The following is a 25,560-nucleotide window of genomic DNA, read 5'->3' as shown; positions in this document are numbered from 1 at the left end:
ATTCGTTGTAGGCTATTCCCAAACGCTTGGCACCTTGTACAAAATGCAGGATGGGTGCGAGCGCTGCTCTGCAAGGAGCATTCACATGCAGCTGCTGCTGGGGAGGGGGTTCAGCAGCTGTCGAGTTGCCGGGAGCTGTGCTGGGTCGAGGTGCAGAGCATGAAATAAAAAGGATTGCTAGGTGTAACTGAAGTTCCTCCGAAAGACACAGAGTCATTTAGAGGCTGGGGAAAGCTTTAAGGAAGGGCTGGTGCTTGCGCAGAGAGGAAGCCAAAGGCGTGCGCGTCTGAGGAGGGGGAGATCTGCAGCAGTTTGTGCGTGAGTACGGTGCTGTTCGACGCTGCTGTTGCCAAGTGAGTCATGAAGACAGACCCCAAGCGAGCGGGGAATTGATGGCGTGGGCTAGGGCAAAGGTGACATACAGAGCCATCATTTGCTGAACTGACATACATGATAGACAGGCAGCAGATATATTTTGCACCTTGCTGGATAAGGTCTGTGGGGTTGACCTCCCCATGATGTTTTGAGAAGACATTTGAGTCCCACAGTGGCTGGGTGATCATCAGGGCAATGTGAAAGACCTGTGGTGGGGTGAGCTGCTGACTGGCTGGCAACCAGGAAAGGAGTCTTTATTATCCTCTAGAAATAATTCCTGTCCTGGCGTGATGGTGAGCCAGGCACTGGCACTCACAGGGGCCTCAATCTCCCAGGCAAGGTTTGAATTGAGGAGTACTCAGAGGGAACTGAGTAATTCCCTCTGCCTTTCTAGAAGGGCACAGCAGAAAATCAGTGTCAGCGGGCTAAGCTGGGAGCCGTGGGCAATGCAATTCAAGTTGGGATGTCTGCCTTTTTGGCTGGTGTTGGTTTCTCCTCCTTGTCCCTTGTTTGAGTTTAAAACTTTTCCTGCTGAAGCTCTCTGGTGATAGGAAACCGTGTGAGAACTCGTGTGGTGCCCTGTTCCCCTGCCGTTTTGCACGACATCTTTGCCATTAGCTGAAACGGTCGCCTGATCCAGCTGCTGGCTTCTCCCAACTTGGGGTTGACCGATAAACCTCTGTACGAGCCGCAGTGACTGATGACTCTGCTCTCGCATTTCCATTTCTATTTACAGTTTGATTTATCTCTCCCTCTGTCGAGTGCTTCTTGAGAACACTTCAGTGGCTTTTTCCTTCAAGTGTAGCAAAACTAAACAAGAGTTTGATGTTTCTTTGCTGGGCTGAATAACTCACTGTTATGATTGATAATGGTGAAACCGGTTTATAATCGGTCTGAACAGTGATGCACATCATTAAAAACCAAGCAAACTCCAAGTCCTCTACAAATCTGATTGCTTTGAACAGCAGATGATCTCTGGGGAGCTTGGAGTGGGAGCTCTAGCTCTGAGGGCGCTTTGAAGCAAGAAGCTCAATGCATTGTAAGAAGTAGTTGTGAAAACTAAGGTGATGGATCAACAGTTCATTAATTTACATGTGCCTTTGACAGGTAGAATTGTCTGTTGTAAATGGTTTTTGCTAGCTTCTAGCCAGTAATCTCTTGGTTGTCCCCCCACCTTCTTTCTTCTGAAGAGACTGCACTGTCACAGAATTAATCTTATTAGTTAATTAGAGTCTTGTTTTCTCTGTGGCTTCTTTAGTCTGTGGATCCAAACTGTGAATCGTGGCACGGATGGCATAGTATCTCTTTTCTGTGTTGTGGCCAGCTCAATTCGAGGTGTGGATGCTCGTGGGGATTAAACTGAAAACACCAGTGTTGTGGACTCTTAAACTAGATTTTCCTTGGGTGCATCCACTCATACTGTTTGTCTGCAAGAAGGGCTTTAGGAAACAAATAAAAACACAACGCAAATCTGGTTAGAGCAAAAACCTAAGAAATGTGCAAACCATCACTTGCGGAAAGTTCTCTGGTGAAGCTGCCAGCCTTCCTTGGACACGTTTTGCAAACTGAATTTTCCTAGAAAGGTACCCAAGGCTTGCCATGTACACAGGTTTCTGGCTCTGATCTGCCATTCAGGCGATGTAATGCATCCAGGTGCTTGTTGCTTAAGCCATTCTTATGAGTGAAGGTGGTGCCTGGTGCTCTTACCCCTGAGCAATCAAATGATTGATCTATCTGTCCATCTACCTGATGGCCTCCATCACTGTCTAGTCTGACCTTTAAAACTGTGCAATGTCCTGCCACGTAGAGCTTTCAGGGATGGAAGTTGTTTCTCTTTTGCAGTTAAAGGCCAGCGGTTATTTACCTCCAGACCTGTTAAATGTTGGGGAGAGACTTAAACCCAGATTCTCTGACTATTGGGCTATCCTTAATCTCTGAGCTGAATTCCTCCATGGACAATTTTGTAAATGCACTCGTTGCCCGCTCTGAAGCACCACCTCCCCCACAGGTGGAAATACATTCCCATTTCTCTCTGTCACTTTGGGAGCAGCTGGTATGCTTGAGACACCAGGATCATCCAACTATTACTGTGTTAACCAGAGGTTATTTTGTACTTTGCTACTTTGAACACAAATATCCCAAAATGGCCTGAAGATGCATGGTTGAGTAGCCATGTGAAACAACTCCAGCTTTCCAACAAATCCAAAATACAGGTGGCTGCTAAAAATTACGTTGTCTTGGAACAGCCTTGAGACCATTTGATTTACCAAGAACAGTTACTGCTGTCGGACATCTCTGTGGCTTATGTCAAGGGACTTTGAAGGTTACTAGTAGACGGCAAGTAAGAGGTTAGTTTCCTATTACAGGGCAGTAAAGTTGGTACTAAGATACGGCTAAATCATGTTGGTTACCAAGAGGAGTAGAGGAGCTGCAACAGTAGGTGTGTAAGAGGTGTTTGCTGAGTCTCAGCCTGGGAGACAATGTTGTAATTCAGATAGCAGGGCGTAAGATACCAGATTGCTTTAAATGTGTTGCAACCCTGTGGTGTCAAGAGTTTGATGCATCCCCAGGGGCTTAGCGAGGAACAGCCTCATCTTTGTGATAGACTTTGGAAACACAAGGTATGCAGAAGCCTCTCCTCCGCAAATCCCCAGAGGCAGGCTGGGTCCTTAAAGAAAATGGATTGCTGACAGCTTTCGGGGAAAGCCTTGTGCTGGTTTTGATGGTACTGCTGGATAGAAATGTTCTCACTGCTGCTGGCGCTGCCTTGTTAATATTGCGTTGCTCCCCTGGACCAGGGATTTGAGGATGACTTAAGTGTCTTGGTGTTGTTTGGAGGAGGTGTGAGGATTACAGGGGAAGCAGCGTCAGACATACAGGACCAGTGCAGGACAGGCCGGACGCCTGCTGCCCAGGGAAGGCAGGGTGGTACGGTAGGGGTCTTGCAGAGGTGGAGGGGAGTAATGAGGGACAGGTAGCATGGCCAGGGACAATCAACTGAAAGGGCTGAAGGCGGGACAGGCAGCTTCATTGCATTTGAGGTGGGTTGCTGTAGGAGATGCTGCTGGACTACGGAGAAACCCTAGTGCAAGACATCAGGTTTTGTTGACACTGAGTGGAATTTGGCTTGTCCAAATTCAGGCATCAGTGCTGGGATTGAAAAGCTGGGGTCCTTCCCCCCAGGGACGAGCAGATGTAAAGCTCAGATCTCTTTGTCCCAAGGTAGGGATAAAAGATAAGCTAAAGGGGCCTCCTTCTAGCCCGTGGAGTGAAAGTCTGCGGAAATATTTCCTCCTGTCAGGGAGGACTGCTGAGCCCTGTCGCTTTCTTAGCGGTGGAGGTGTACCCTTGTGCTTTCCCAAGAGCTGCTTTAGTCTGGACCTCCAAAAAGCACAAAAAGAATTCCCTTGTGCCTGTTGAATCGCAGTGGCTGTGAGGAAATCGAGGTTTTGTTAAGGAGGTATAGGATGAGTCAGAGGCGAGCCTGATTCCTCATTCTGCTGCCAATCTACTGCATTATGCCTCTGCCTCTCCTGTAAAATGAGGCCGATGCTGCCTGCTGCTGAAGCAGGAGAGGCAGTGAGATGCTGTCAAGGCTTATGTGCTACCAGAGACTGTCCCTAGGTGAGGCAGGTCCTAAAGAAAACAAACCTTGTTCTTTGCAATCCCATGTGAGAGTCATTTTCTCTTTGGAAAAGCTTCTTCTGAAATGAGAGTGGCCCTGTCTCTAATGAGTGCATTAAAGAACATCGGGGGGGCACACGAAACAGCGCAGTACCTCTGCTATGGTAGGGCAAAAGGTCTTTTTAATTTGATGTAAGGTCCTTTTGCTTGATAAAGATACAGAATATGGATGCAAAAAAATCTTTTGGCTGATGACATTTGGAGATGAGTGTGTTTCTTCTAGATTTTACCCGGAGGGTATGTTGTTGTGTGTTTTGATTTGTTATGCTAAGTAATTTCAAAATATCTCTGTGCCGGGCAAAGGTTTGGTGCAGTGCCACCGTGTGCATGATTACACTTCTTTCTTCTTGCTTTCCTGCCATCCTTCATCTTCCTTTCTCTCTTCTCAGTATTGTCCACGCAAAACAAATTTAAATAGGCAAGTGGGCAGCTGCTAAACCCAGGAGGCTTTGAATGCTCTCCTTCCTGGGAAGGACCTGAAAGCCACAAGTGGGGTTTTGTTTATCTCAGAATTTTAGCTGGAAAAACAAGGTTGGAAGATACAGTTGTTGCAGCTGTAGCATGAAATTATACATCCTTTGGATTAAGAATTTTCCTCTTTATGATTTATATCTTTATCTTGATATTTTATACAAAGAATGGTGGAATTTTTTTTTCTTCTATGGCTTGAAAACAGACTTTCTGTGGGCTGGGAAGAAGGGGTTTAGGACTGTTCATTCCAGTGCAACCTGAAATTGGGAGCCTTCACAGCATGTTAGGACTTGAACCGCTAAGACAGGAGATACGTGCTTCCCTCTGGGAAAGGGGGCATGGGAGCTGGGTTGGAGTGTCCCTTCTGCTGGTTCCCTCCTGCCAGCTCCAGGCCAGGCACAGAGAGGACCTGACCCTGCTCATGCCCCATCTCCAGCAAAGGTCCGACCTGTCGAATTGTAGAGGCTCTCAATTATTTTGATGAGCGGTTGCCTTTTGACCTGGGAAAATGTTCTGCAAACTTAGCAAACCTTATCAGCTTGACATGAATTGGCAGCTCCATTGGGGATCGCCGGGCAGTGTTTTGCAGCCCTGCGTTGCTTTGTGAGGACGTTGATGGTGATTTTAATGAGTCTAGCCCTGAATGAGAGGAGCACTTCTTGCAGTTGACGGGGCCCCCGCGGCTGACCTCACTGGCTACCCTGCCCCAAACCCTGCCTCAGCCTGGCCCCCCCACCAGCTTTGGAGTGGCCAGATTTCCACCCCCCGAGGCTGCTCACGTCCTCCGGGATCCACTCACCTGTCTTTCCTGCTCGCTTTCCTGCCAACCGTACCTGTTCAGAGTGGCTTTCCAGGGGGGTGCCTGTGTCTGTCCCCCGACACCCTGCTTCAAGCAGGATTGCGTTGGGTTTAGTTATTCAGCAGAGCTGATGTTTCCTGAGAAGGGTTACCCGTGGCCTGCTTCCAGCCCCCCATCTGTGCCCTTTTTATTATTCAAACTGAAATAAATAAATACATGAAAAATGTGTTCCTTTAATTGTTATTAGAATACATTTGCTTTTCTCTTAGGAATGGAAATAAACAACCAAAATGTCATCTGTATTTTTTCCATACTTTTCAGTATCTTGAGACCTAGAACAATCTTGCAGACCACCCCCCCCCACCCTCCAGCTCTTTCCAGTTGTATCAAATGAGATTTCCTCCCCCCCTTTTTTTTTTCTTCTCCTGAGGACAGTGGCTAACCTTATCTCTATATTCCAAACCAGCAGCTACTCTGGGGTAGGCCATGATGGGATATTATAGACCAGCAGTGTACGTGGACTATTGGGTGTTCTTTCATAGATAAGGCGGTGGGAAGGCAAGGTTTTCTCTGTTTTGTTGTCTATCCACTTCACTAACTATTTATCAGCCCTATCACAGCAGCGTCCAGAGGCCTCTGATCAGGTTTCCACTGTTGCTGGGCATGGTTCAGAGAATCCCTTTGGGATGTTAAATCGCAAGTTTGGGGAAGAAGAGGGTGGCTGTGGCTCTAGATGAGGATGAAGGGTCAGGCAGATGAAGTGCATGGTACCAGAGTATGGAGCTACTAAACACAGTGTTCCTGGTGGCATCAGCTTCTTTTTTGGCAGGTTTATGATAAAGATCTCTTGCTAAAAGGATCACTAAAGAGAGACTCCCAAAGTTTAATGTGATGCTGGCATCCCGATTACCTAGACTTGCACGGCTTTATTTGCAGACCAGCGTGTTCATGGCAGCGTGCACCATCTCCATGGCTGTGCGGATACCTTATCTCTGCAAAACTGTACTGCAGACTACAGCGGGTGGGTCGGGACGGCCGTCCTGCTGTTATCTATAGGCTTGGAAGGATTGGCGCAGAGGAAGAGGGGAAGATGCTTTGCTTGAATTCATATCTCAGCATCTACAGCACTTAATTTTATTTTTGCAATGTCAATTAAGTGGTGTTTTTTTGTTGTATTGCCATAACTCCCTCTGGTGGCTAATTTGACGGTTTAACCACCTGTTTTGATTGATTTATATATCTAGATACAGCATAGTTATGTCTTGGAGACTGCCTTGGATGGAGAAGGTGAGGAGCTTGTGCCCTGTTGGGGTGATGTATTTGCTGCCTGTTCTTGCCGTGCGGGTTTGCCTTTCTCTGTGGCTGAGTAAACTCATTCCCCTGATTAATTCTCCTCTGCCTCGCAGCTACAGAGTGCATCTGTAACATTTGAAATCCTCATCAGAAGGGTTTGAGTCTCTGCTGTGCTGCCAGGCTGCAGACAGTAGAGCTGTGGGCAGAGATGCCAGCTGAGGCTGGGCCTGGGAGTGAGCTGTTTCCTCCTCCGCAAGCCCCACTGCAAAAGGAAACCCCAGGTATGACAGGAGCTCTGTGCTGCTGAGATTCCCAGGAGTTATCTGACATAGCTAGCGGTTATTAGCACCACGCTGAAGCTGAGACAGGCAGCTCTGCTGTGCAGAAATCTCTCTCCCAGCTGGAAAACTCAGAGGCAGCTCAGAGTTTTGGTCTCTGCGCCGCTGGGTCACAGCTGTGCATCCTGCACCGGGAGCATCACCTGCCTGCGTTGGGCATCACTGCTCCCCGCTCAGACGGACACCTCTGCCCGCTGGCTCCTGGCCCCCCTTCCCCATGGGGGAAAGAGTTTGTCTCTTCCACAAGCTGCTCATGTCCCCAGCCATGGAGCATTTTAACACACTGGCCTTTCTGTGCTGCAGATATAAAAATACAGAATCACAGAATTGTAGGGGTTGGAAGGGACCTTTGGAGATCATCTAGTCCACCCCTCCTGCCAAAGCAGCTCACCTAGAGCAGGCTGGACAGGAACACGTCCAGGCGGGTGTGGAATATCTCCAAGTCGCCTTTACCTATGCCATACAGAAACAACAGAATAGTTGTTTAATAAATAAGTACTATTTTCTTGCAGAGGCATCAGTTGTTTTTATATATGCGCACCTTTGCAGGAATTTTGCACCAAAAAGCGTAACTAACAGGTTTCCCTTTCCCCAGCATAACAGAAAGAAAAGACAGATGCTATCTCTTTGTTCCCTGGGTATTATTCCTTGCTGCTTGGTATTGAGTTTAATTAAATTCTTGACATTTAACCCTTAAAGTTGATGGATTACGTTTAAAACTACATGCTAGCTGGAAGTATTGTGGGTGTAGTGCTGAAATGCTCAGGAGCTGTTGTGGCAGGAAAGCAGTCTTCTCCCTCTGGTTCCTATGGGCTCATCTTGATCAGTGCAGAAGCGCTGCAGTGCAATGTCCCGAACCTACGGCTGGGAAGCTGAAGAGACATGGGTGGTTTGGATCAGGTGGAAAGTCTGACCCATATCCTGATGTATTTTGCCTGTTTAAAACTAGAATTTGGTGTTTGCTTCCCTTTCCTTCTGCTTTTCTGTGTGCTGATGTAACTGCTGAACTCGGGGAACTTGTGTGTATGCCAAGCCAATATAAGGAACTGGGAAAAAAATCAGCCTTTTTGGCACTCATGAGTTACCCCAGGTTTGTTTTGGTGCAAGAAGAGAACGATGTTGGCCGTTTTCTTGCGTAACCAGTAGCTGTATCGGGCTGAACTCTGCGTTTCCTTATGTGCATTCAATACACAAGTGCAAGAAGTCTAACCCAGGAATGTGTCTGTCCCTGGGGCTAGAGGGGAGCGTGGGGATCCCCTGCCACCCCCGGACTGGGAAGCGGTGGGGTCATGTCTGGGGATGCTGAGAGCAACTTCTCTATGGACAGTTGGGACTTATTACCGTTTTTTCTGTCTAACTTTGGGCTGTTGAGGAGGCTTTTGCAAGGTGGCCAGCGTGGGAAGTAGGGGGAGCCAAGAAACGGAGATGAGGAGCAAAGTCTGAGCTGGGAAAAAGTAGGCAGTAACTGTTTTTTCTGGGCAGCGCTGAGTTTAAATCCTCCTTGAAAGATCACCGTTCCCTGGTGGGTCACATAAGGGCTAAGTTACAGGCAAGAGGTTAGGCAATGCAATTCCCTTTTAACATCTGTAAGAACGCTAAACCTGCTGGCTAAAGCTGGATCCATAAAATTACAAGAAATACCTGAATGAATCGGTGTGATCCATTACTTCTTGCAGGTCTGAGATGGCATAAGGGTACTGCAGGGGACAGCAGTGGTGAATCCTGCTGGGAGGGCTAATCCTCCCTGGAGCCTGCCGCACACAGACCCAATTTGTCAGTTCTGAGACCTGGGAAGCCAGCACGAAGCTGGGCCAGAGGAGATAAAATGCTGCAGTAGCAGCAAATCCGTGCTGCCTGTCAGGCTCCCTTCTCCGGGGGGTTACAACCACAGACGCACTGCGTCGAATGCAGGGGCTTGGGCAGCAGAGCCAGGTGCCGGAGGTGCTGCAGACCCAGCCAGAGTGCTCATGTCCCTCTGTGCTCAAGCGCTTGTCAGTGTGAGTGCCAAGAGGATGAAAATTCATCATGACCTGAGGGTGCTTCTGCCGGTGGTAGGAAAATGGTGGGCTCCTCATCTAGCCCTTGCTAGACGTGTGTCCCATGTTCCCAGCTGTGCCTGCCTCTCGCCTATGCTTTATCTGCCAGGGAGTTTCTGACTCTGGGAAAACTAGTGATGGAGGAGCTGCAGCTTCTTTGGAGAGAGCGGGAGATTTTTTTGAGGTAATGCCCCCAGTTCCATGCTTGGAGACTTTCCCAGAGGGTTTTGACGCATCTGAAAAGCTGCTGCTTAAGAACTGGACCTGGGGGAGCTGCCTGCATTGCACTTGCTGTGATTTATTTTTTTTTTTGTGACTGGAAAAAAAAAAAAATCAAACCTGTGAAACTTGGGAATGTATTACAGTAACTAATTGTGGGGTAAAGAAAATGAGGGACGTCCTGGACACAGAGGAAATTAAATGGAAAGTGGTATCGAGCTTATGTGGGATGGAATTGCAAAGAGCTCTGCTTTCAGGGTGGAAATTAATTATTGGATTTTGTCTAAAGCTGAGCTTGTGTAAGGGGCATGTCTCAGTCTTCCAAACATTGCCACCTCAACTCTTTGCTTCTCTGTTCGTTAGAGGCACAGGCAACATCACCAGGTATGGTGACAGCTCAAGCCAGCTCAGTGGGGCTGGGTTGCTAAGACTGCTGATGTTTACATTCCGGGATGTTTTAATTTCAGATTAAAATTTTAGTTAACTAAGGGCAAATCAAATCTATCTGTCACAAAAAATGCAAACCCCTGCAAGCCCTCCATGTGCTGCTTGGTAGCATGTTGCCTTGGACAGGGACGTGGCGCATCCCAACAGAAGCAGTGTGAGGAGGACAATTAGCTGACTGAGATCCCCTAGTTTCTCTAGGGATATGGAATTGCCTGTGCCCTTCTCTGGCAGCAGAGAAAAGCCGTTGCTTTGGCCAACGCTGCGCACGCATTGGCTTCTCTGACACTGCCGGACTTGAGTATGTTCAGGATGGGACATCTTGGTGGGAAGCACAGGGCATTTGTTGGTGGCAATTGACTCTTTCCACTGGTGACTTTTCATCTGTAAGAGAGATTCATAAGTAAAAGATTTTGACTGTTAGGGGAGGGATGTTATTACTTGCTGTATATTTTTGTGGGTATCCCACAGGGGCCTAGATCTTAGACCAGGACTGGTAGGCGCTTGTCAGACACAGAACAGTGTTTAATTCATTGATTGTTCTGCCAGAACCTTGACAGCTGTTGCGCTTTTTTCCTTTTTAATTTTCCCACATGCAGAGAGCAGCTCTAGTATTTTTCTCTATATGTTGACCTTTGTTTGAAATGAAAGCAAAAGAAAATCGTAGAAAGCCCCAGTGAGAAAGCCAGGAGTCGGTCTCCTTTAACGTATTGCATGGCTTGTATCTCACAGAAAGGCCATTTGTCTGGTTAAAATGTTTTCATCAAAATTCTTTTTCTAGGAGAAATGGGTTTTCAAAGGAAGCAAAACATTACTGAGAATTCTTGCTATTTCAGTTTTTCATATTTTACCAAAAGACACATTTGTTGCTGATTCTTTTTTTTTTTAGCAAATCGATGGAAAATGTCAAGCATTCGTATTTATCACAAAATCAAAAGTCTCGTCCTTCCTAGTTTTCTAATTATTCCTTATCAGTGCACAGAGAAACTCTCTCTGTGTATGACCTAGCAAAATATTAAAAAAGATGTCTTTTTTCATAGCCAATTCTCATGAAAAGCAAATCAAAGCAAGAGGAAGGAAGTGATGCTCTGCCTCAGTGCAGTATACAACGGTGCGGGTCCTACCTGTGAGCTTACTCTGTCCTCAGAAGAATATAGGAGAGAAGAAAACTAGAGCTGCCCTGAAGCTCTGCAAGAATGTATTTAAGTAGAAATAATAATGATGCAATTATTTTTTCCATAAAAATATCATTTAGTTGAAAACTTAATCCTTCCAAAAAGAAAACAATAATGACTAAAAAAAAACAAACGAACCAACCCATAAAAAAATCTTTATTACAAAATTACCTTAGGGATAATACGGTTAGTGGTGGGAGATTCCTTTAGTGCTGCCGTTCTTGTAGAAGCTTATTGTGTTTTATTTTTAACGATGAGAATATTCAAAATGTATCAGTGACAAAGACCATATTCTCCTAAAATTGTGTCTTCCGTTGGATGTGCGTAGGTCTTCTGCGGGTTTGGAGGGTGGCTGGGGTAGCTGTACAAGTAGTGTGCTGCCGACTCAGTGATCTGCTTTTACCAGTGTTTTGATTTTTTTTTTGTTGTTGTTTGTTTTGTGCCTCTAGTATTTATGGGATTATATGTTTATATCTATCTGTGGTTGATGAGACCACTGGGCTGTTCTGACAGTGTGTTTGAATATGGGGTTGTGCTGATTTTTATTCCCCCTGTGCCTCTTTTCCCCTGTACGGGAGCAACCCTGCTGCAATCTTCCTTCTCTGGACAGAGGAGTGGAACAGGACTATGTTACAGCTGTTTGGGGGATGTTATGCTCCAAGTCCCTCAGACCTATTCCACATAGAATTCAGCGGGGAGCTGAAACGTGACTTGCCGTGTAACACGCTTTCTCGGTGTCTCTGGCCCCTTGCGTTGGTTATCCCTGTACAACCTCTCACAGCCTTTTCACAGGGAGAAGTAAACAACTGGGAATAGGATGTCGGTACCTAAAAAAAGGGTTATCTTCTGTAAGATACAGACCATAGAGGCAAGTCACTTATTTAACCTTGCACTGGGTACAGCGAAGATTCAGCAGACCTCAGATAAACTGTTGGAACTGGTGGCCAGATCGTGAACTAAAATCCAACCCTGTCATTTATGAATAAATGTGCTCTGAATACAGCCTGCTTTTAAGATGCAGGTGACGGGCATTAAGAGGAGCTCCTGTGGAAGTGCAGTTGCAGTTCCCAGCTCAGCTTACTGCTTTCTGATCAAAGGGCTCTGCGCTCAGACCGCTCAAGTGCAATGTGCGAGGGAGGCAAAGCCTCACAAGCGTCACTTCAGGCTCAGCATAATTAACGATAAAGTACGGCACTCCTTAACATATTTGGAGGGAGTGGAGGAGAGGCTTGTGTCAGAATTTGACAACACCTTAATGAAACCTGTGAGCTTTCTTAATGTGCAGCATGTGCTTGTTGAGCCAGTGAGCCCTGCCACAATCTACACCAGACCGTTGCTGCCCCGCAGCAGGGTGAGAAGCCGCAGAGGTGAGAGATACCCCGGGCAGGCAGCTGGTGTCTGGCATCACCTACGGTGCTGTTCCCAAGCCACCGGGCTCTGGTGTTTGGGAGAGACCTGACAGGACTCCCCTGCGCTGCTTTGTCTCAGACCGTTTTGTTTTGGTCGTTTAAAGTGAATGATGGATGAGCTTCCCGTGTGGATTTTGAAGGGTCTGAAAAATGTGACAGGATTGCTTCCATTTCTCACTTTATTTTTCTGACATAGGAAGGGAAGATGAAGAATGTGAGGCACCTTCCTTTAAATTTGCAAGACTTCTGCCTGATGTGGTTAATAATTAGCGTTTCTGATAGAAATGGAATAAAGACCTGGGAGCACGGACCCAAGGGAGGAGTGCTGGATAGACCGCAAGTGGGAGGGGGGTGCGCAGCCGGTACAGTTGTTGTCCCATGATGGGCAGGTAGGAAGATTTACATGGAATAGTAGGGTGGGCTGACCACCCAGAGCAGAGACCCTGGTGCAGCTGAGACAGCTTATGAGCTTCCCTAAAGGTAGAACGTACATGCAGATGCTCTTCTCTTTTCCCTTTGTTAAATCAAAAGAGCGAGCCACTAATTATTTTAAATGTTTCCTTTCATTTTACTGTGTGTTTTGGTTGACCTGAGAAGTATCAAGTGGCACATCTGACCACCTTTGACTTTGCCTGAGCACTTACTAGGTTTTTCAGTCCAATCTGATGCCATCCCTCACACCACTTGATTGAAGGCCTGGGGGGATACAGAGTCGTTAAGCAAAATGATTTTTTTCATCTAATTGTGTGCCGTGCCACTGAGATAGAGGTAAACAAAGAAAAGCAGAAACTCTCTTCCGCTCTCTGGTGCGTAGAAATCCTTTTCTTCTCTCAGAAACTTCTTTCCGCCAGCATATCAGAGACTGCAGTCAGAACATGTGTGTTTTCTGCTTCTCTTCTATTAAATGGGATGTATTTCCTTACAATACGATAATCATGAAATTGGTAAGTCCTAACAATTTCCTGTAAGTCCGTAGATTTTGAAATGGTGAAGCTTTACATGAGCGAGCTGTGATACAGAAAAGTGGCCATGGCCACACTTCTTAGTTTCCCTGTTGGTTATTTGCCCTGAATGCTCAAGTTGGTGTCTTTTTGTGTGAGTAGTTGAACGTTTTATTGAAGTCTGGGGGGCAGTGGGAAGATCAGTAGCAGCTCAAAAAGAGAAAATAAGGTTCAAAGCCAGCCTGCATCTCAGTTTTATTTCTTTCATTGCCTTCTGCAGTCCATGGGAAGTCTTTATTTCAGTTTGCATGAAGCTGCCTTTTCTGTTCGCTCTTTGCATCTCTCAGTTTCTGGGTGTTTTACATTATTTTCTGACTGCTGGATATTTTTTTTTTTTCCCTAATGTAATGTCTGCTTGGACTTGATATCTTTTATGGTTGCTTTTGTCTGTTGCTGCGGCTCCTAAAATCAAGACACCAAGACTCAATAACAAACTTCATTAATCACCTCTGCACAGTGTAGGCACTGTAGTGTGTGCAGCAGGGTCGCGTGTGCGTCTAGCGAAGGAGGGTTCTATATTTGCTTTCCTCAGGCTCACAAACTCTTTCCCGGCTGCCAGCATCCTGGAGCCTGGGGAAATAGTAATGAGCGACCATGCCATGTGCTAGGATTTGGTGAGAGGGTTTAACCCTGGGGGAAGGGGAAAGCAAAAAGCAGGAAACGGTGTTAATGGTACCCCCTTCCCTCTCCGCTGCGTGGTGCATGGTGCATCCCATGCCTTGGAAGAGGCCTGGCCACTTCAAGGTGTGGTCAGGCGCTACTGGTGGTCTGTCTGCCACCAGAAACCATCAACTCCAATGTAACCTAGTCTAGATATACGGAAACGTGCACATGCTGATCCCCAAGCCAAAAATCACAGCAAAAAGTATAGTGTATTGGGAGAGGAGAATAAAAATAATGACTATTCAGAGACTAACCTACTGTTCACTTGATTGGAAATGCAAAGTAGCGTGATGGCAGTGAACTAGCTGGCCCACAGAATTTCCTCCAAAAGGTGAACTTGGACTTGGATTTAACCCTACCACACAGTAATCAAAGCATGGTCGGATGGGGAACCCGCACTGCTCCTTGGAGTCATCCATTGCCCACCCCATGCCTTCCCACACTGTTAGATTTGAGGTGCACAGACACAGAGGACTGGTTGCATGAGATGTTTATTTGCCTCTCCTCCCATGTTATAGGGGAGAAGTCCTTGTTTCCTTAAGCAGTTTTAGTCCTAGTGCGTCTGGTCATATGTGCCAGCTCCCTTGTAGGCTCCAACGTAGCCGCTGTTGTCCGTCAGATCCTGGCGGCCAGCGAGACCTTTCCCTTTGCCACTCTCATCGAAACGCTCTTTGTGGCTGCCAGTGTATTTGCTAGTGTCTGTCAGCCTCTCGACCCCACCAACCTTGGTGGCTTTCTGCAAGAAAGGAGGCCAGCAAGAGGCAGCCAGCGTTAGAAAACAGCTCAGAAACAAGCTCTTCCCTACATGTGAGGACAGCACACGTCCCTACAGCGGGGATGAATGGCCCTGTGGCAGCTCAAGGTGCACAGTGGGTGAGGAAACTCATACTCACTGTGGTGCCCACGCTGCCGGGCTCCTTCCCCTCGATGAGGCTATACACAGCCTGCAGTGCCTCCTCGGGCGATTTGCCCTTGAAGCGCTTGCTGCAGAGCTCCTTCATGGCCTGCTGGAACTCAGCGAAGGTGATGGTGCGGGCACCCTTGGTCCTATGGCGAGGGGAGACCAAGAGAAAAGTTACTGCTGGGTGACAGTGGTGTAGGAACAGGGCTGCCTCTCGCACTAGAACCTGCCGGCCTTCTGCCGTTCTCTCCTCCCGCCCGGCTGAGCTGCCCACCGTGCCTCCCTGCAACACTCACTTGACTTTGTTGAATACGATATCAACGTCAGTGCTGGTCACGGCTTTGCCATCCATCACCCCACACTCTTTGCACATCTTGGAGAAGTTTTTCCCCGTCATGTCGTTGCCACTGGCAGATGTGTCACCGTATATCGCAAACTTACGGAAAGCTTGTTCTACCTCTGACATTTTGCTGCTGTGGAGAAAATAAGTTGGCAAGGAAGGAGCTGAGGACCATCTGCAGATGCTGGGCACACACTCGTGTCCTATGCACCTTGTCTCCAGCAGAGCAAGGGGCACCAGCCATGGATACCTTTCCACCATGGAACAACCATGATGACCACACAGGTATTGACAAGAGAACACCCGGGATCCAGGCAGGATCAGGGCAGGGGCAGGTTGGGATCTGAGGCAAGGCAAAGGAGGGATGGCCGTGGGGCTCTGGAGTGAATTAATGACTGCTGCATGTGAAAGAATGTGGCATCCAAAGCTTCTGAACCTTTTTGAAACGCAAGTTTCAGTTAGACTGTCTCAATAACAAATGCCTGCATTTGTAAGCTGATTTATGCTTTGTCTGTTATTTGATGATAGGGTCCATATTTGTCTTCCAGGCCCCAGATAGGTACCTAAATCTCACAGACCTTCTTGCAAGTAGTCACCAAGGAATTTTCCCCGTCTTTCCCTATCACACTTCATCCCCTGAATTGCTCCCTGAATTAGGTTGTCCTTCTCCTGACACCAGTAAATTTTCTGCTACTGATCAACTTAGACCCTGGCAGCCAGGGATCGGGGATCTCTGAGAACATAAAAGCCATTGCTCAGGTTGTAAATCAGTCCTCCACAACTTGAGCAGCTGATTCCTGCTGCTTGTGAGACACTCTCGAACCCTTTTTAACTACCCAGCCTCTCTTACAGCCTTGTGCTTCACCCAAGGGCTCTGGGTCTCAAGGTTGTTTGCTGGCTGCCATTTAACAGAAATCTTGTGTGGGTCTGCACCTCTCTGGAGCAAAAATCAGGCAGGTTTGTACTAGGGAGGCTGTGTGCTGGAGCATGAGGAGTGCAGCAGGGAGCTCTGGGTGGTCTTGCTGGGGGCTTCCCAGGACCCTTCCCTCCCTCCCTCCCTCCTTGGGAGGTGTGGACCCAGCTCACCTGCGTGAGCCAGCAGTGATGGCGATGGCACCTTCCCTGTTGTCCTGCAGGCAGTGGGCACTCGGAGCCACTGGCTCGTGCTGGTTGTCACCTAGCACCCATGTATGTCACAGAGCTCAGAGGGCCCACCACAAAGCAGGGGGGGGTGTATGAAGGGTGGAAGAGAAGAGGAGGGGACCACCCTGTGCCACCAGAGATGTGGTGGTCCAAACCCCTGCATGTTCTGGAGTGGGCAGTGGCAAACACTGCCAGAAGCACAGGACGGTGAGGCTGGAGGAGATGCCTAGGCACTGTGTGGCCATTGATGCAGCAACGGGAGGGCAAATGTGCCCACATCTGTGCTCTGTGGTAGACATGGAGACAAGGTTTACCTGGCCCAAAGTGGAAGAGGGTTGAACTTTAATTGCTTGCATTTGCCCTTGACTAAGGCCCTGTGGTGGGTCCAGCTCATGGCTGTCCCATGGGAGCAAATGCTTTTGCACCCGGAGTGTTTCAAAGCCAAGGATTTTGATTTCCAGTCTAATCACGTCAAAAGCTATTGCCTGCTTTTTCTAATTCTTTATGCAATTTATCTTATCTCTTTTCAATATCCGTGTCTGAAGTCTGCTCCGTTCTGGCTGTGTGTGCATGGGGACAGGGTGGGTCCGGATGGCAGCAGAGAAGCGAGGTGGGAACAAATGCTTTTTTGTTAGGGCTGCAGTTTAACGTAATGAGAATAACAAACTGAGTTGGAGGTGCTGCCATGTGTCCTGGAGACCGCATGAAAGGAAAATGAGAAGGGGAATTGTGGTGTCCTGGAAAAGATTTTTAAATCCTTGTTTAAACTTCACAAAGTCGATTGAATTAACGTCAACAGCATTTGGATTCTCATCTTCTTGGTGTAATGTCCCTCAGTGAAAGATGTAAAGTTTCTGGCATGAGAACATCATTAGCAGAACACCTCCACGCTTTCAGGCATAATTGCATGTCAAATTGGACCCTTTCCCAAAGAATTGTGAACATGATCAGACTCCCGGTGGGGATCCTCCTGTGACTTGTGTGAGATGGCTATGGAAGTAATTGCTTTCCTCTTCCCAGCCTGCAAAAAGACCAAACTGTTAGATGAATGTGCACCTTGGGTCAATGATTGATAGTGTGGAAGAGAGAGTTGCTTTGATTCCACCAGTTATAATGATGATTTTTTGGGAAGCAATTATTTACGTTTTTTCAGATTCCTCACTGTTGAGAAGTTTCATTATATCTGCCTCTCCACACACCCCCTTCTCACCCCCACCAGCCATTTATTTCTAAATGGCAGTAATTTCCTGTTATTGAGCAGCAATTGAATAGTGTTCCTGTAGCAGCGGAGAGGTGCTGATGGTGCTGTCGATGGGGGCATGTGGCCGGTCGAGCTGGAAGGAAGCAGAACTTGACTCCATTATTAGCTCCTTCACAGGAGAGGACGAGACTGTGGGTTCTTTCATCTCCTTTGAGATCTCCTTGTGTGTCCCAGACTACCCTAACACATGGAAGCTCAAATGATGTTTTACAAAGTATTTTATACCTCTGCGCTGTCCTTCCTTCCCATCTTTTACAAGGATCTGTGATCTGTCACCATTATCATGCCCCAACTGTAATAGTTTCACGTTTCGGCTGGGTCATAGGGAATGACATCCGGATCCAGAGACTTTTTTTCTGCTTTCAGCTGCTGATCGAAATTAAGATCTCAATTGCACCACAAAATTTATGGCTAGGCAATAAATTATTGGGATAGGGAGAATGCTCTGCATGGACAGCATACAAAATGCAGCACTGCAGTATGTGACAGTTGGAGCCCGAAGTGACCCACAGTAAGTTGGTGCAAAATTGAAGTTGGGGATGTGTCAGAACGGGAGGCTGGAGCTGTTTGGGGCAGGAAGGACGTATGTAGGAAGTGGCTGGACTCAGCCCTCCCATCGCTAGCCTCAGAAACAGCTGAACCTGCTTCCTATGAAATCTCATCCTTCTTCCAAACTTTATATATATATATATATATATATATATATATACACACAGATATGTATGTGTAAGTGTATGTATAGCCTGAGGCAAACACCTGACATGAAAAACATCATCCCAATCCATTCAAATTTGGTGGAGATTTAAGCAACAAAAGACAGTGTCGTATAATGGAAAATAGAGCGCTCCCAGCACAGCTTACAGAGTCCAGTGAGCTGAGAAAAATGCGTCTTGAGCTGTATTGAAGGGATCGCGTATTGAACAGGTCGGGTATTGAGCCGTGCCCAATGGGTCACCGAGGGCATTGTTTCCAGGTGATGGGCATGACCAGTTGGTCCTTTCAGAGAGGCTGAGGAGGTGTAATTGTGTGGACAGGTATGTAAGCACCCGTGGCTGGATTTTACCTGGCGTAAATCAGCTTAGTTCTGGGGACTTCGGAGTGGCGTTGGTGATTTATCTGGGCTTAGGCTGCAGTCTGTGCTAATGGAGTGAACGAGGAGTGCCAGGCTCCTGCCCTTCTCGGTCTCTCTGTCCGTCATCATCCCCTGGGCTGCCAGCTCAAAACTCATGGCTGAAGCATTAAAAACTCAAGAGGCAGGATTAAAAATGAAGGGATTTAAAGAAAAAAAAAAAGTTTCTCTATCTTTTTATTTTAGAAGTCGTTTTGCAACTCTTCTATGCACTTGGGTCACGTTTTCAAGATTTTCTGTTGTTTGTTTTGCAAAACTGGAGGCTATCTTGTGTTCACATGAATTTAGGACCACAGAGAAAATGTAAATATGGTGAGACTTGGGATAAAATTAGGCTGACAATGCTGAGCTGCTGGAGTCCAGAAAAGGCTTAGCTCATGTTTTGAGCAAAGCCAGCAGTCACATCCTGCTTTCTTAATTGGTGTTTGATATGAACCATGATAATTTCCATTATGAAGCCAATTTTAATTAAGCAAACAAAACCCCTCTGCTCTTTTTTCTGGCTAGGTTTTGATGGCTTCTTCTGAGTTGTGACAGACAGGTTTCAATGTGCTCTTCAAACTCAGCAAGGTTTAGAAGCTGTAATAAAGCAGAGAACCATGTGCATGGCCTTAAGCAGTAGCCTCGCGCAGGACAGAGGCCATCAGTGCTTGCCACTGGCTAGCGAGTAGGATTTGAGCCCTCAGTAGGCAGTATGTGCTGCGTTGCTTGGGAGTCTGTAAGGTGGTATGTAGTGGAATGCAATAATTTAGGGGATCAAGGGAGCTTAAACTAGCAGGGAGGTGCTTTGTCCTGGGTGCCGCAGCTTCTGGACAAGACTGCAACCCCAATTGCATTGGAGGGAGTGCCATAAATCCCTAATTATTGTTATATTCCCTCTGATGGAGGGAGAGTCAGTCCTGGCCCTTGTTGCAGAGGAACAGTTACAAAACACCAGGCTGTGGCCAGAGTGAAGGCCAAGATTGGCAGATGTTTGAACCATTTTTGCAGGGTGTGTACACGGGTTTCTATGCTCGGAGTAGGACTCCTCGGCGTCTTCCATGGGCTTTGAACAAAAGATGTGGGGAAGCAAAGGACAGCCTGCCTCGAGGTATCTGAGTGGGCTCGTGGTGCTGCTCGTGCCGTGTGTGACCTGCACCTTCCTGAGAAAGCCCCAAAAGATGACTCCAGGAAAAGCAGGAGCCCCATCCAGGTGTCGCTTATCAGGGTGTGTAGGGAACGTGGGCTGAGAAAGTCACTGGGGGGCTGATGAATTGCAGTGGCAGCGAGGGAAAATCACTCACTGCCAAAGGGCAAAGGGATGGTTTAACATAGGCAGATAGATGTAGACAGCAGGTCATTTATTTCTCCCCACCACTAGTAAATATTAATGGTACATAAATAATGCATAACAGATAACCTGATACCTGAATAAATAATGGCCAAGGTAGAGTTTGAGCAGGGATGTGACTTGTTTCGCTTTTTGCTTCCCTTTGGACTAGCAAGAGAGTTAATGATGCACTTACTCAGACTTATTTATGCAAGTCCCTGAGCATGGCCACAGGAATCTCAAGATTTAAAAATCTTTTAGGCCTTCAGGTTGTGCCAGTGTTTTTTGGAGGGTGGATGGTGCTTTCATGAGTACAGCCTGGGGGGGACAAGGCTGGACAGGTACAAGTGGGGGAAGATTGGATCCATTTATGTTCCCCTGTTATGGTCTCACCGCATCTGTGCGAGGAGGAGGAAGATAAATGAGTGTTTGCCAAATGCTAATTCTCCTTGCGCCGACAACTAAAGCAGTATTTGATTGTTCATTTCAGATTGCGGGGCTGCTTTTCCCCCACGGTTCCCTATGAAAAATTTGAGCTAAAGACAAACTTCTAGAGATAATCCCAATTTAACCAGTTAGGATAATTTACAACTAATTATAATACTCCGCTGCTTGAGTCCTCCTCCGTCCTTTGTGTTGTCTGGTGATATTTAGCCACGAGTAGCGTTTTCCCGAATTGCTTTTACAATCCTTATAATATTAACTGGGTTCCTCCCCACGCTGGTGGTGCTAATGGCCACTTTAAATATTAATACCCATTTACTAATCATATTGGTAATACAGCTGGGGCTGCTTAGTCGTGGTCCAACTGTCCTAGTGGAATGAAACACATTAAGTACCATTCCCCAGTGAGACCGTAATTCATACAAGCATGGTGGACAGTATGTTGTGCCTGTCTGATGTGTTTTAGAGAACATCTCTGCTGATGACTATACTTTGGGAAATTGGAAGAACATTTCCCCAGGACATATAAAGTGGCTGTCTATTAGGGACACGTAGAGGATGTGTCAGGCTTTTCAGAAATGTGTACTAGAAGGAGAAATTAGGTTTGAAAAAGCTGATGCACTGAGGAAGGCAGGCAACCCCTTTTCTTTTTGTTCCAGAGGTGGACAAATCTAAATTCTGTTTAGGCACGTGTGCAATTTTAAAGCTGCATGTACAGGCTCAGGAAGGGATCAAAATAACATTTCCAAGAGGCTGGCAGAACTTGTCTGGAACAATGGTACCTCATTAGCAGATACTGATCCTATCAGAAAAAAAAGTAAATAGCATCTCTTGCTTCACTGAAGAAAATGCTGCCTTAACCCTCTCTGCCCCAGCAGGAAGAGAGGGAGTCTCTAGGCAGCTGTGGTTGAGGGTTCGAGCAGAGCAATCCTGGGAGGGGGACCAAGGGTTCAGACAAGCCTGGGAGACACTGCAGGACTGTTAATCCTGTTTGCTTCATTAGCGGGACACGTTTCAGGAAGGGGATGTGTTTGGAGTCCGTGTACCCTCAGCGCTCTGCTTGGGGAGCAAGCTGGACGTGCCTGGTACCACATGTGAAGTCTTGCTTTTAAATAGTAGTTGGGCGGCTGTGAGGGCATTCCCATGGAAGAGGGACAGCGGAGCCACTGATGCTGAGAGGGGGGTATGAAGTGCATTGGACGCAGCTTGTAAAATCATGGAGAGAAGGATCAGGCTGCAGTTTTACACCCTAAACCTTGCAGTGAAGAAACTAGCGCTGGGACTGGGAAGTTACTTTGAATTTTAATTTTCCTTTTTGCTATATGTTTAATGCAGCTTTTGGCACAGTGAAGGCAGTCAGGCAGATGGAGGAGGAAAAGAAAGACAATCAAGGTGGAAGTCAGGGTCCTGGAGTTGATCTTTTGTTCTTCAGGTGTGTGGATCAATTCAGGTCCAGGTGGTGCAAGTTGGCCTTGCTAATAATCCTTCTAGTCAGGTTTTTTTTAAAAAACAAAAAAGGCAGTGAACGTCCTTAGCTGTAAGGGTTGTGGCTCTGATTTGCAATGTTGAAGGGCTCAAGGGTGAAAATTCAGTGTAATGAAAAATTGTCTGAGCTCTGCCTGGGCTACAGAGGAATCTTTTAGCCAATCTTCCCACCACCAGCAGCCAGAAAGTGGAGAGGGAGGAGTAATAGAAAAAGCCATTATATCTAAGGAGGTTGTATTCATGATTGCCTGTTGTGTGGTATGTACCTGTGAGGGGATTCTGCTTCCATTTTCATTCCATCTCGTCTTAAAGGGTTTCATTAACATCTAATTGCTGCTTGTTTTCCTCATTCAGAGCATCCAGGTGCTGTATAATGCTCTTAATCAAGTGTGAAAAGACCATTTGTCAAGAAAGATCCTGCTCCTTCAGCAAGGTTCTTCTGAAAACTTTGGCCTTTGTCTGTGGTTGTCTAGGGGGAAAAATAAGTGGCAAGAGTCTCGAACTTGACTGAGATCTTGGCTTGATCTTACCAGCCTTGTCTCTGTGCTGACACGTCACAGTAGTGTAGCAATGAAGGCCTCACTTGAGAGAACTGGAACTAATTCAGTGGGATGATACCGATGTTGGCCGCTGTTGGTGGCTTGCTGAGCTACTCTTGGGGCAAGCAGGTTACTCATACGGGAAGGCGAGAGACAAGCAATGCGAGGTGTTACTAGAAGCCTAAATCCTTTGCACTGTAGGACTGGGAGACTGGCTGGGGCAATGCATGGTTTTGAGCCCAGGCGGGAGGTGGTAATTAGAACAAAAGCTATGTGGGTTCCCCTTGGCCTGATGCATTTTGTTTCAGTCAAAAAGGGTAAAGCGTGAAAGATGTTCTTGAACTGGCACAGCAAGGGAATAGCTCTCATCGATGCCAGGAGTCTTAGGTTCAGATCTCCCCTTTATCTTGCACCCTGTTGGTCCTGTTCAGCTGTACCTGAGATGATCAGAGTGATTATGGTGGTGGTGGACTGCTCTGCCCCTGGCAACACGCAAGGCTTGAGGAGCCAGATATGTTTGCCCACACCATAACCAGTGACACCGGGGAGCTCGAAGGGTTAGTAAGGCTATGAGAATACCATCCTTAGTGAGAAGGGACACGTGTTCTTCCCTGCCTGATTGAAACTGACTATAGAAAACACTAAAAGCATTTTTTTTCCCCCTTCCACCTTACAGAATTGATCCAGTGGAAACGGTCTGTATTTAAGCTAGCATAGATGGAATCAGAATAAATACCTTATTTTTCTGGGCTGTTAGGATATTTGCTGGCTATTGGCCAAAATCTCTGCTGATATGACTTCACTAGATTCAGTGGATCAAGGTCTCCATTGGCATATTTTTCATCCAGTTCATTAAGCAGCAAGCAGTTGGATTGGATAGGTAACAGAAAGCACAAAACACTTGCTGAGAATGTAATATCCTTCATTAGTCAACTGGGCTTGCAAAAGAGCAGGGAGAGAGTTGTACCCACATCATCAAAGTCATGTCAGCCCTCGGTGGGTGTCTCAGCGTGCATCTCCAGCCCCTGTGTGAGAGGGACTGCGGAAGAGCTGTGCAGATGCAGCTGTATCGATCAGTGGTCGGAGATGGTACGCAGCCTGCTGAACTGAAATGGCATATTGAGGAAAAACTTCTGGTGGAACAAGCAGCAAGGGAGGAAAAGAATAAAAAGAGATGAGAAAAATATATCTGTCTCCACAGAAATCCGGTTGATGCCATGTAGCTCCCAGGCGTTGCTGACGGCAAAGGGGAGCAGCTGGAATGGCTTCTGCAGAGCGGCAGCCGCAGCACCCGGCACTCAGTCTGGGACCATAACGAAATGGTTATGGTGCTTTTAAAAATTAAGACCTTTTTCTTTTTTGTTTGGTGGTTTGTTTTTTTTTTTTTTTTTGTGAGCCAATGCAGTTTATAGGGAGCTTAGCTTTCTTTGGGAGAGGTTGACAGCGAATTTAGCATGAGCTAAACATATCTGTGGGCTTGCAGTGAAGGGTTGCAAGCGTGCTGGAAAGGGTAGACATCCCATGTGCCCATCGGAGAGTGGTGTGCCAGTCTCTCCGAGCCCTTCAGCATGAGCATCTGTGACTGTGGGAGGAGCGGAAAAGGCAGGGGTGCGGGAGGGAGATTGTAGTTCCTTAGAAATGTGGAAAGGAGGATTACACGCACAGCGTTTGATACCGGAGAGCAAGGATTACTGCCTGTGTGTGACACCGTGTGGGAGAGATTCAAGTCACCCCAGGCAGGCAAGAAGTGGGTGTGAAGCAGGGGAAGAAAGACTGATTAGGCTGGGAGGGGTGTGATGCGGTTGGATGGAGAACTGAAACACAGATAGTATAAAACAACAAAACTTGGATGATGTGGGTAGCAGGTGAGATTGCAGCAGAGGTACAAGGACTGAAGGATCTGCAGGATGGACTTAGTGTCACTTCCAGACCTTGAACAACTCCTGGAGATTCCTCTCCTGCCAGCTCTCTGAAGCAGGTGGTACAAGGCTTACCAGAACAAGGCTTTTGATGTTCGTTTTAAGATTGGGGTGATGCAGGATTCTTCAGAGTTAGGGTGAAGTGCAGAATATCAGGACTCTCTTATTCTTCAGGAACTGGTGGTTGCCCTCAGCTGAGACATTAGACTTTCTGCTTTTGGGGTGAGTTCCTGGGTTTGCTGGGTGTCACTTCTTATCAGCTCTGTGGAGAGCCTGCTGCCACTGTGAAGGAATCTCTAGCCCATTCTCCGTATAGTTGAGATGTCCAGAAACTACAAACAAATTAAGTCTCCATTGTGTCAAGTGCTACATTAAATTGCAGTAAGGGATAGTTTTTGCCCTCAGGAGACTTTCTGCTGTGCCTGGAAAAGAAAAATATATGGTATGAACCAGCCCCAAAACAGAGGGATTGTTGGGCTTGTAAGTGCATCATCGCATGGATATGAACATCAGCACGTTTGGTACAAGGGACGGCTCTGGAGGTGAGCCTGGTGGGATTTAGACCTGCTTGGAGTGCTTTGCAGCTGGTGTTTATTAAGTGCAAAAGTACAGAGAAGACAATCTGCTGGGTGTCTAAGGCTGATGCTCCAGTTATGTTGCATGTAGGGGGTCTACATTTTTTACTTATGTTTAAAATCCAACCATAAAAATGTATTTGGAGCGGCTGTTACACATTTCCTGCTCCAGGAGCAGACTTTCAAAGCCCACAAGAAATACTCACTTACAATTATGTCTGATTTAAAGGGAAAAGCTCTGTAGCTTTGTAGCCTTAATAATTTGCTCAAACAGTTGTAGATTAATGAAAGTGTTGCTCAAGGCATGTTTCCACGAATAGCATCTAGCTCGGCCCTCTGAAGTCACATTGGGTTAGGAAATGTGTGTTTTTAGTGCTGGGAGTGTGCACAGGGGGTGATAAACCAGAGCACTGAGGACTCATGGTCTATCTGGTCGAGCAGTGTCTGGAAGAGCTTGAAAACAGATTCTTCATGGAGCTTTTCAGTCTATAGTGTTGGATGCTATTGAGTTCCACAGATTGAGTCTGTATTGTCTTTACTGGAAAAGAGCTCTTTGCTGTGTGGTTTTTTTTTGAGTCCATTATCTTTTAATTTCGTTGAGGACAGAA

General features: G+C 46.9%; 2 protein-coding genes across 3 annotated transcripts in view; one reads left to right on the top strand and one right to left on the bottom strand.

Annotated features, from left to right (window-relative positions):
* GRIP2 (glutamate receptor interacting protein 2) overlaps positions 1-25,560 on the top strand; it is a 295,620-nt gene that overhangs the window by 54,144 nt on the left and 215,916 nt on the right. The gene's annotated exons all lie outside the window — the stretch shown is intronic.
* On the bottom strand, positions 14,461-15,283 carry LOC141749451 (tubulin polymerization-promoting protein family member 2-like). Its single transcript, XM_074602930.1, has 3 exons — positions 15,105-15,283; positions 14,801-14,954; positions 14,461-14,643 (listed from the first exon to the last, which is right to left on the bottom strand). The coding sequence occupies exons 1-3, from the start codon at positions 15,272-15,274 to the stop codon at positions 14,461-14,463; spliced, it is 507 nt and encodes a 168-aa protein (XP_074459031.1). The 5' UTR covers positions 15,275-15,283.

Source organism: Larus michahellis, chromosome 10, assembly GCF_964199755.1.
Source record: "Larus michahellis chromosome 10, bLarMic1.1, whole genome shotgun sequence".
In the NCBI taxonomy this organism is placed as follows: domain Eukaryota; kingdom Metazoa; phylum Chordata; class Aves; order Charadriiformes; family Laridae; genus Larus; species Larus michahellis.
Note: the sequence above shows the minus strand (reverse complement) of the source record. Positions and strands in the feature narration are given on the sequence as shown.

Coding starts and splice junctions, on each gene's coding strand:
- LOC141749451 (XM_074602930.1), bottom strand. CDS start 15,274: ATGTCAGAGGTAGAACAAGCTTTCCGTAAGTTTGCGATATACGGTGAC. Junction 14,955..15,104: donor ATCGTATTCAACAAAGTCAA/GTGAGTGTTGCA, acceptor CCCTCGCCATAG/GACCAAGGGTGCCCGCACCA. Junction 14,644..14,800: donor CCGGCAGCGTGGGCACCACA/GTGAGTATGAGT, acceptor CCTTTCTTGCAG/AAAGCCACCAAGGTTGGTGG.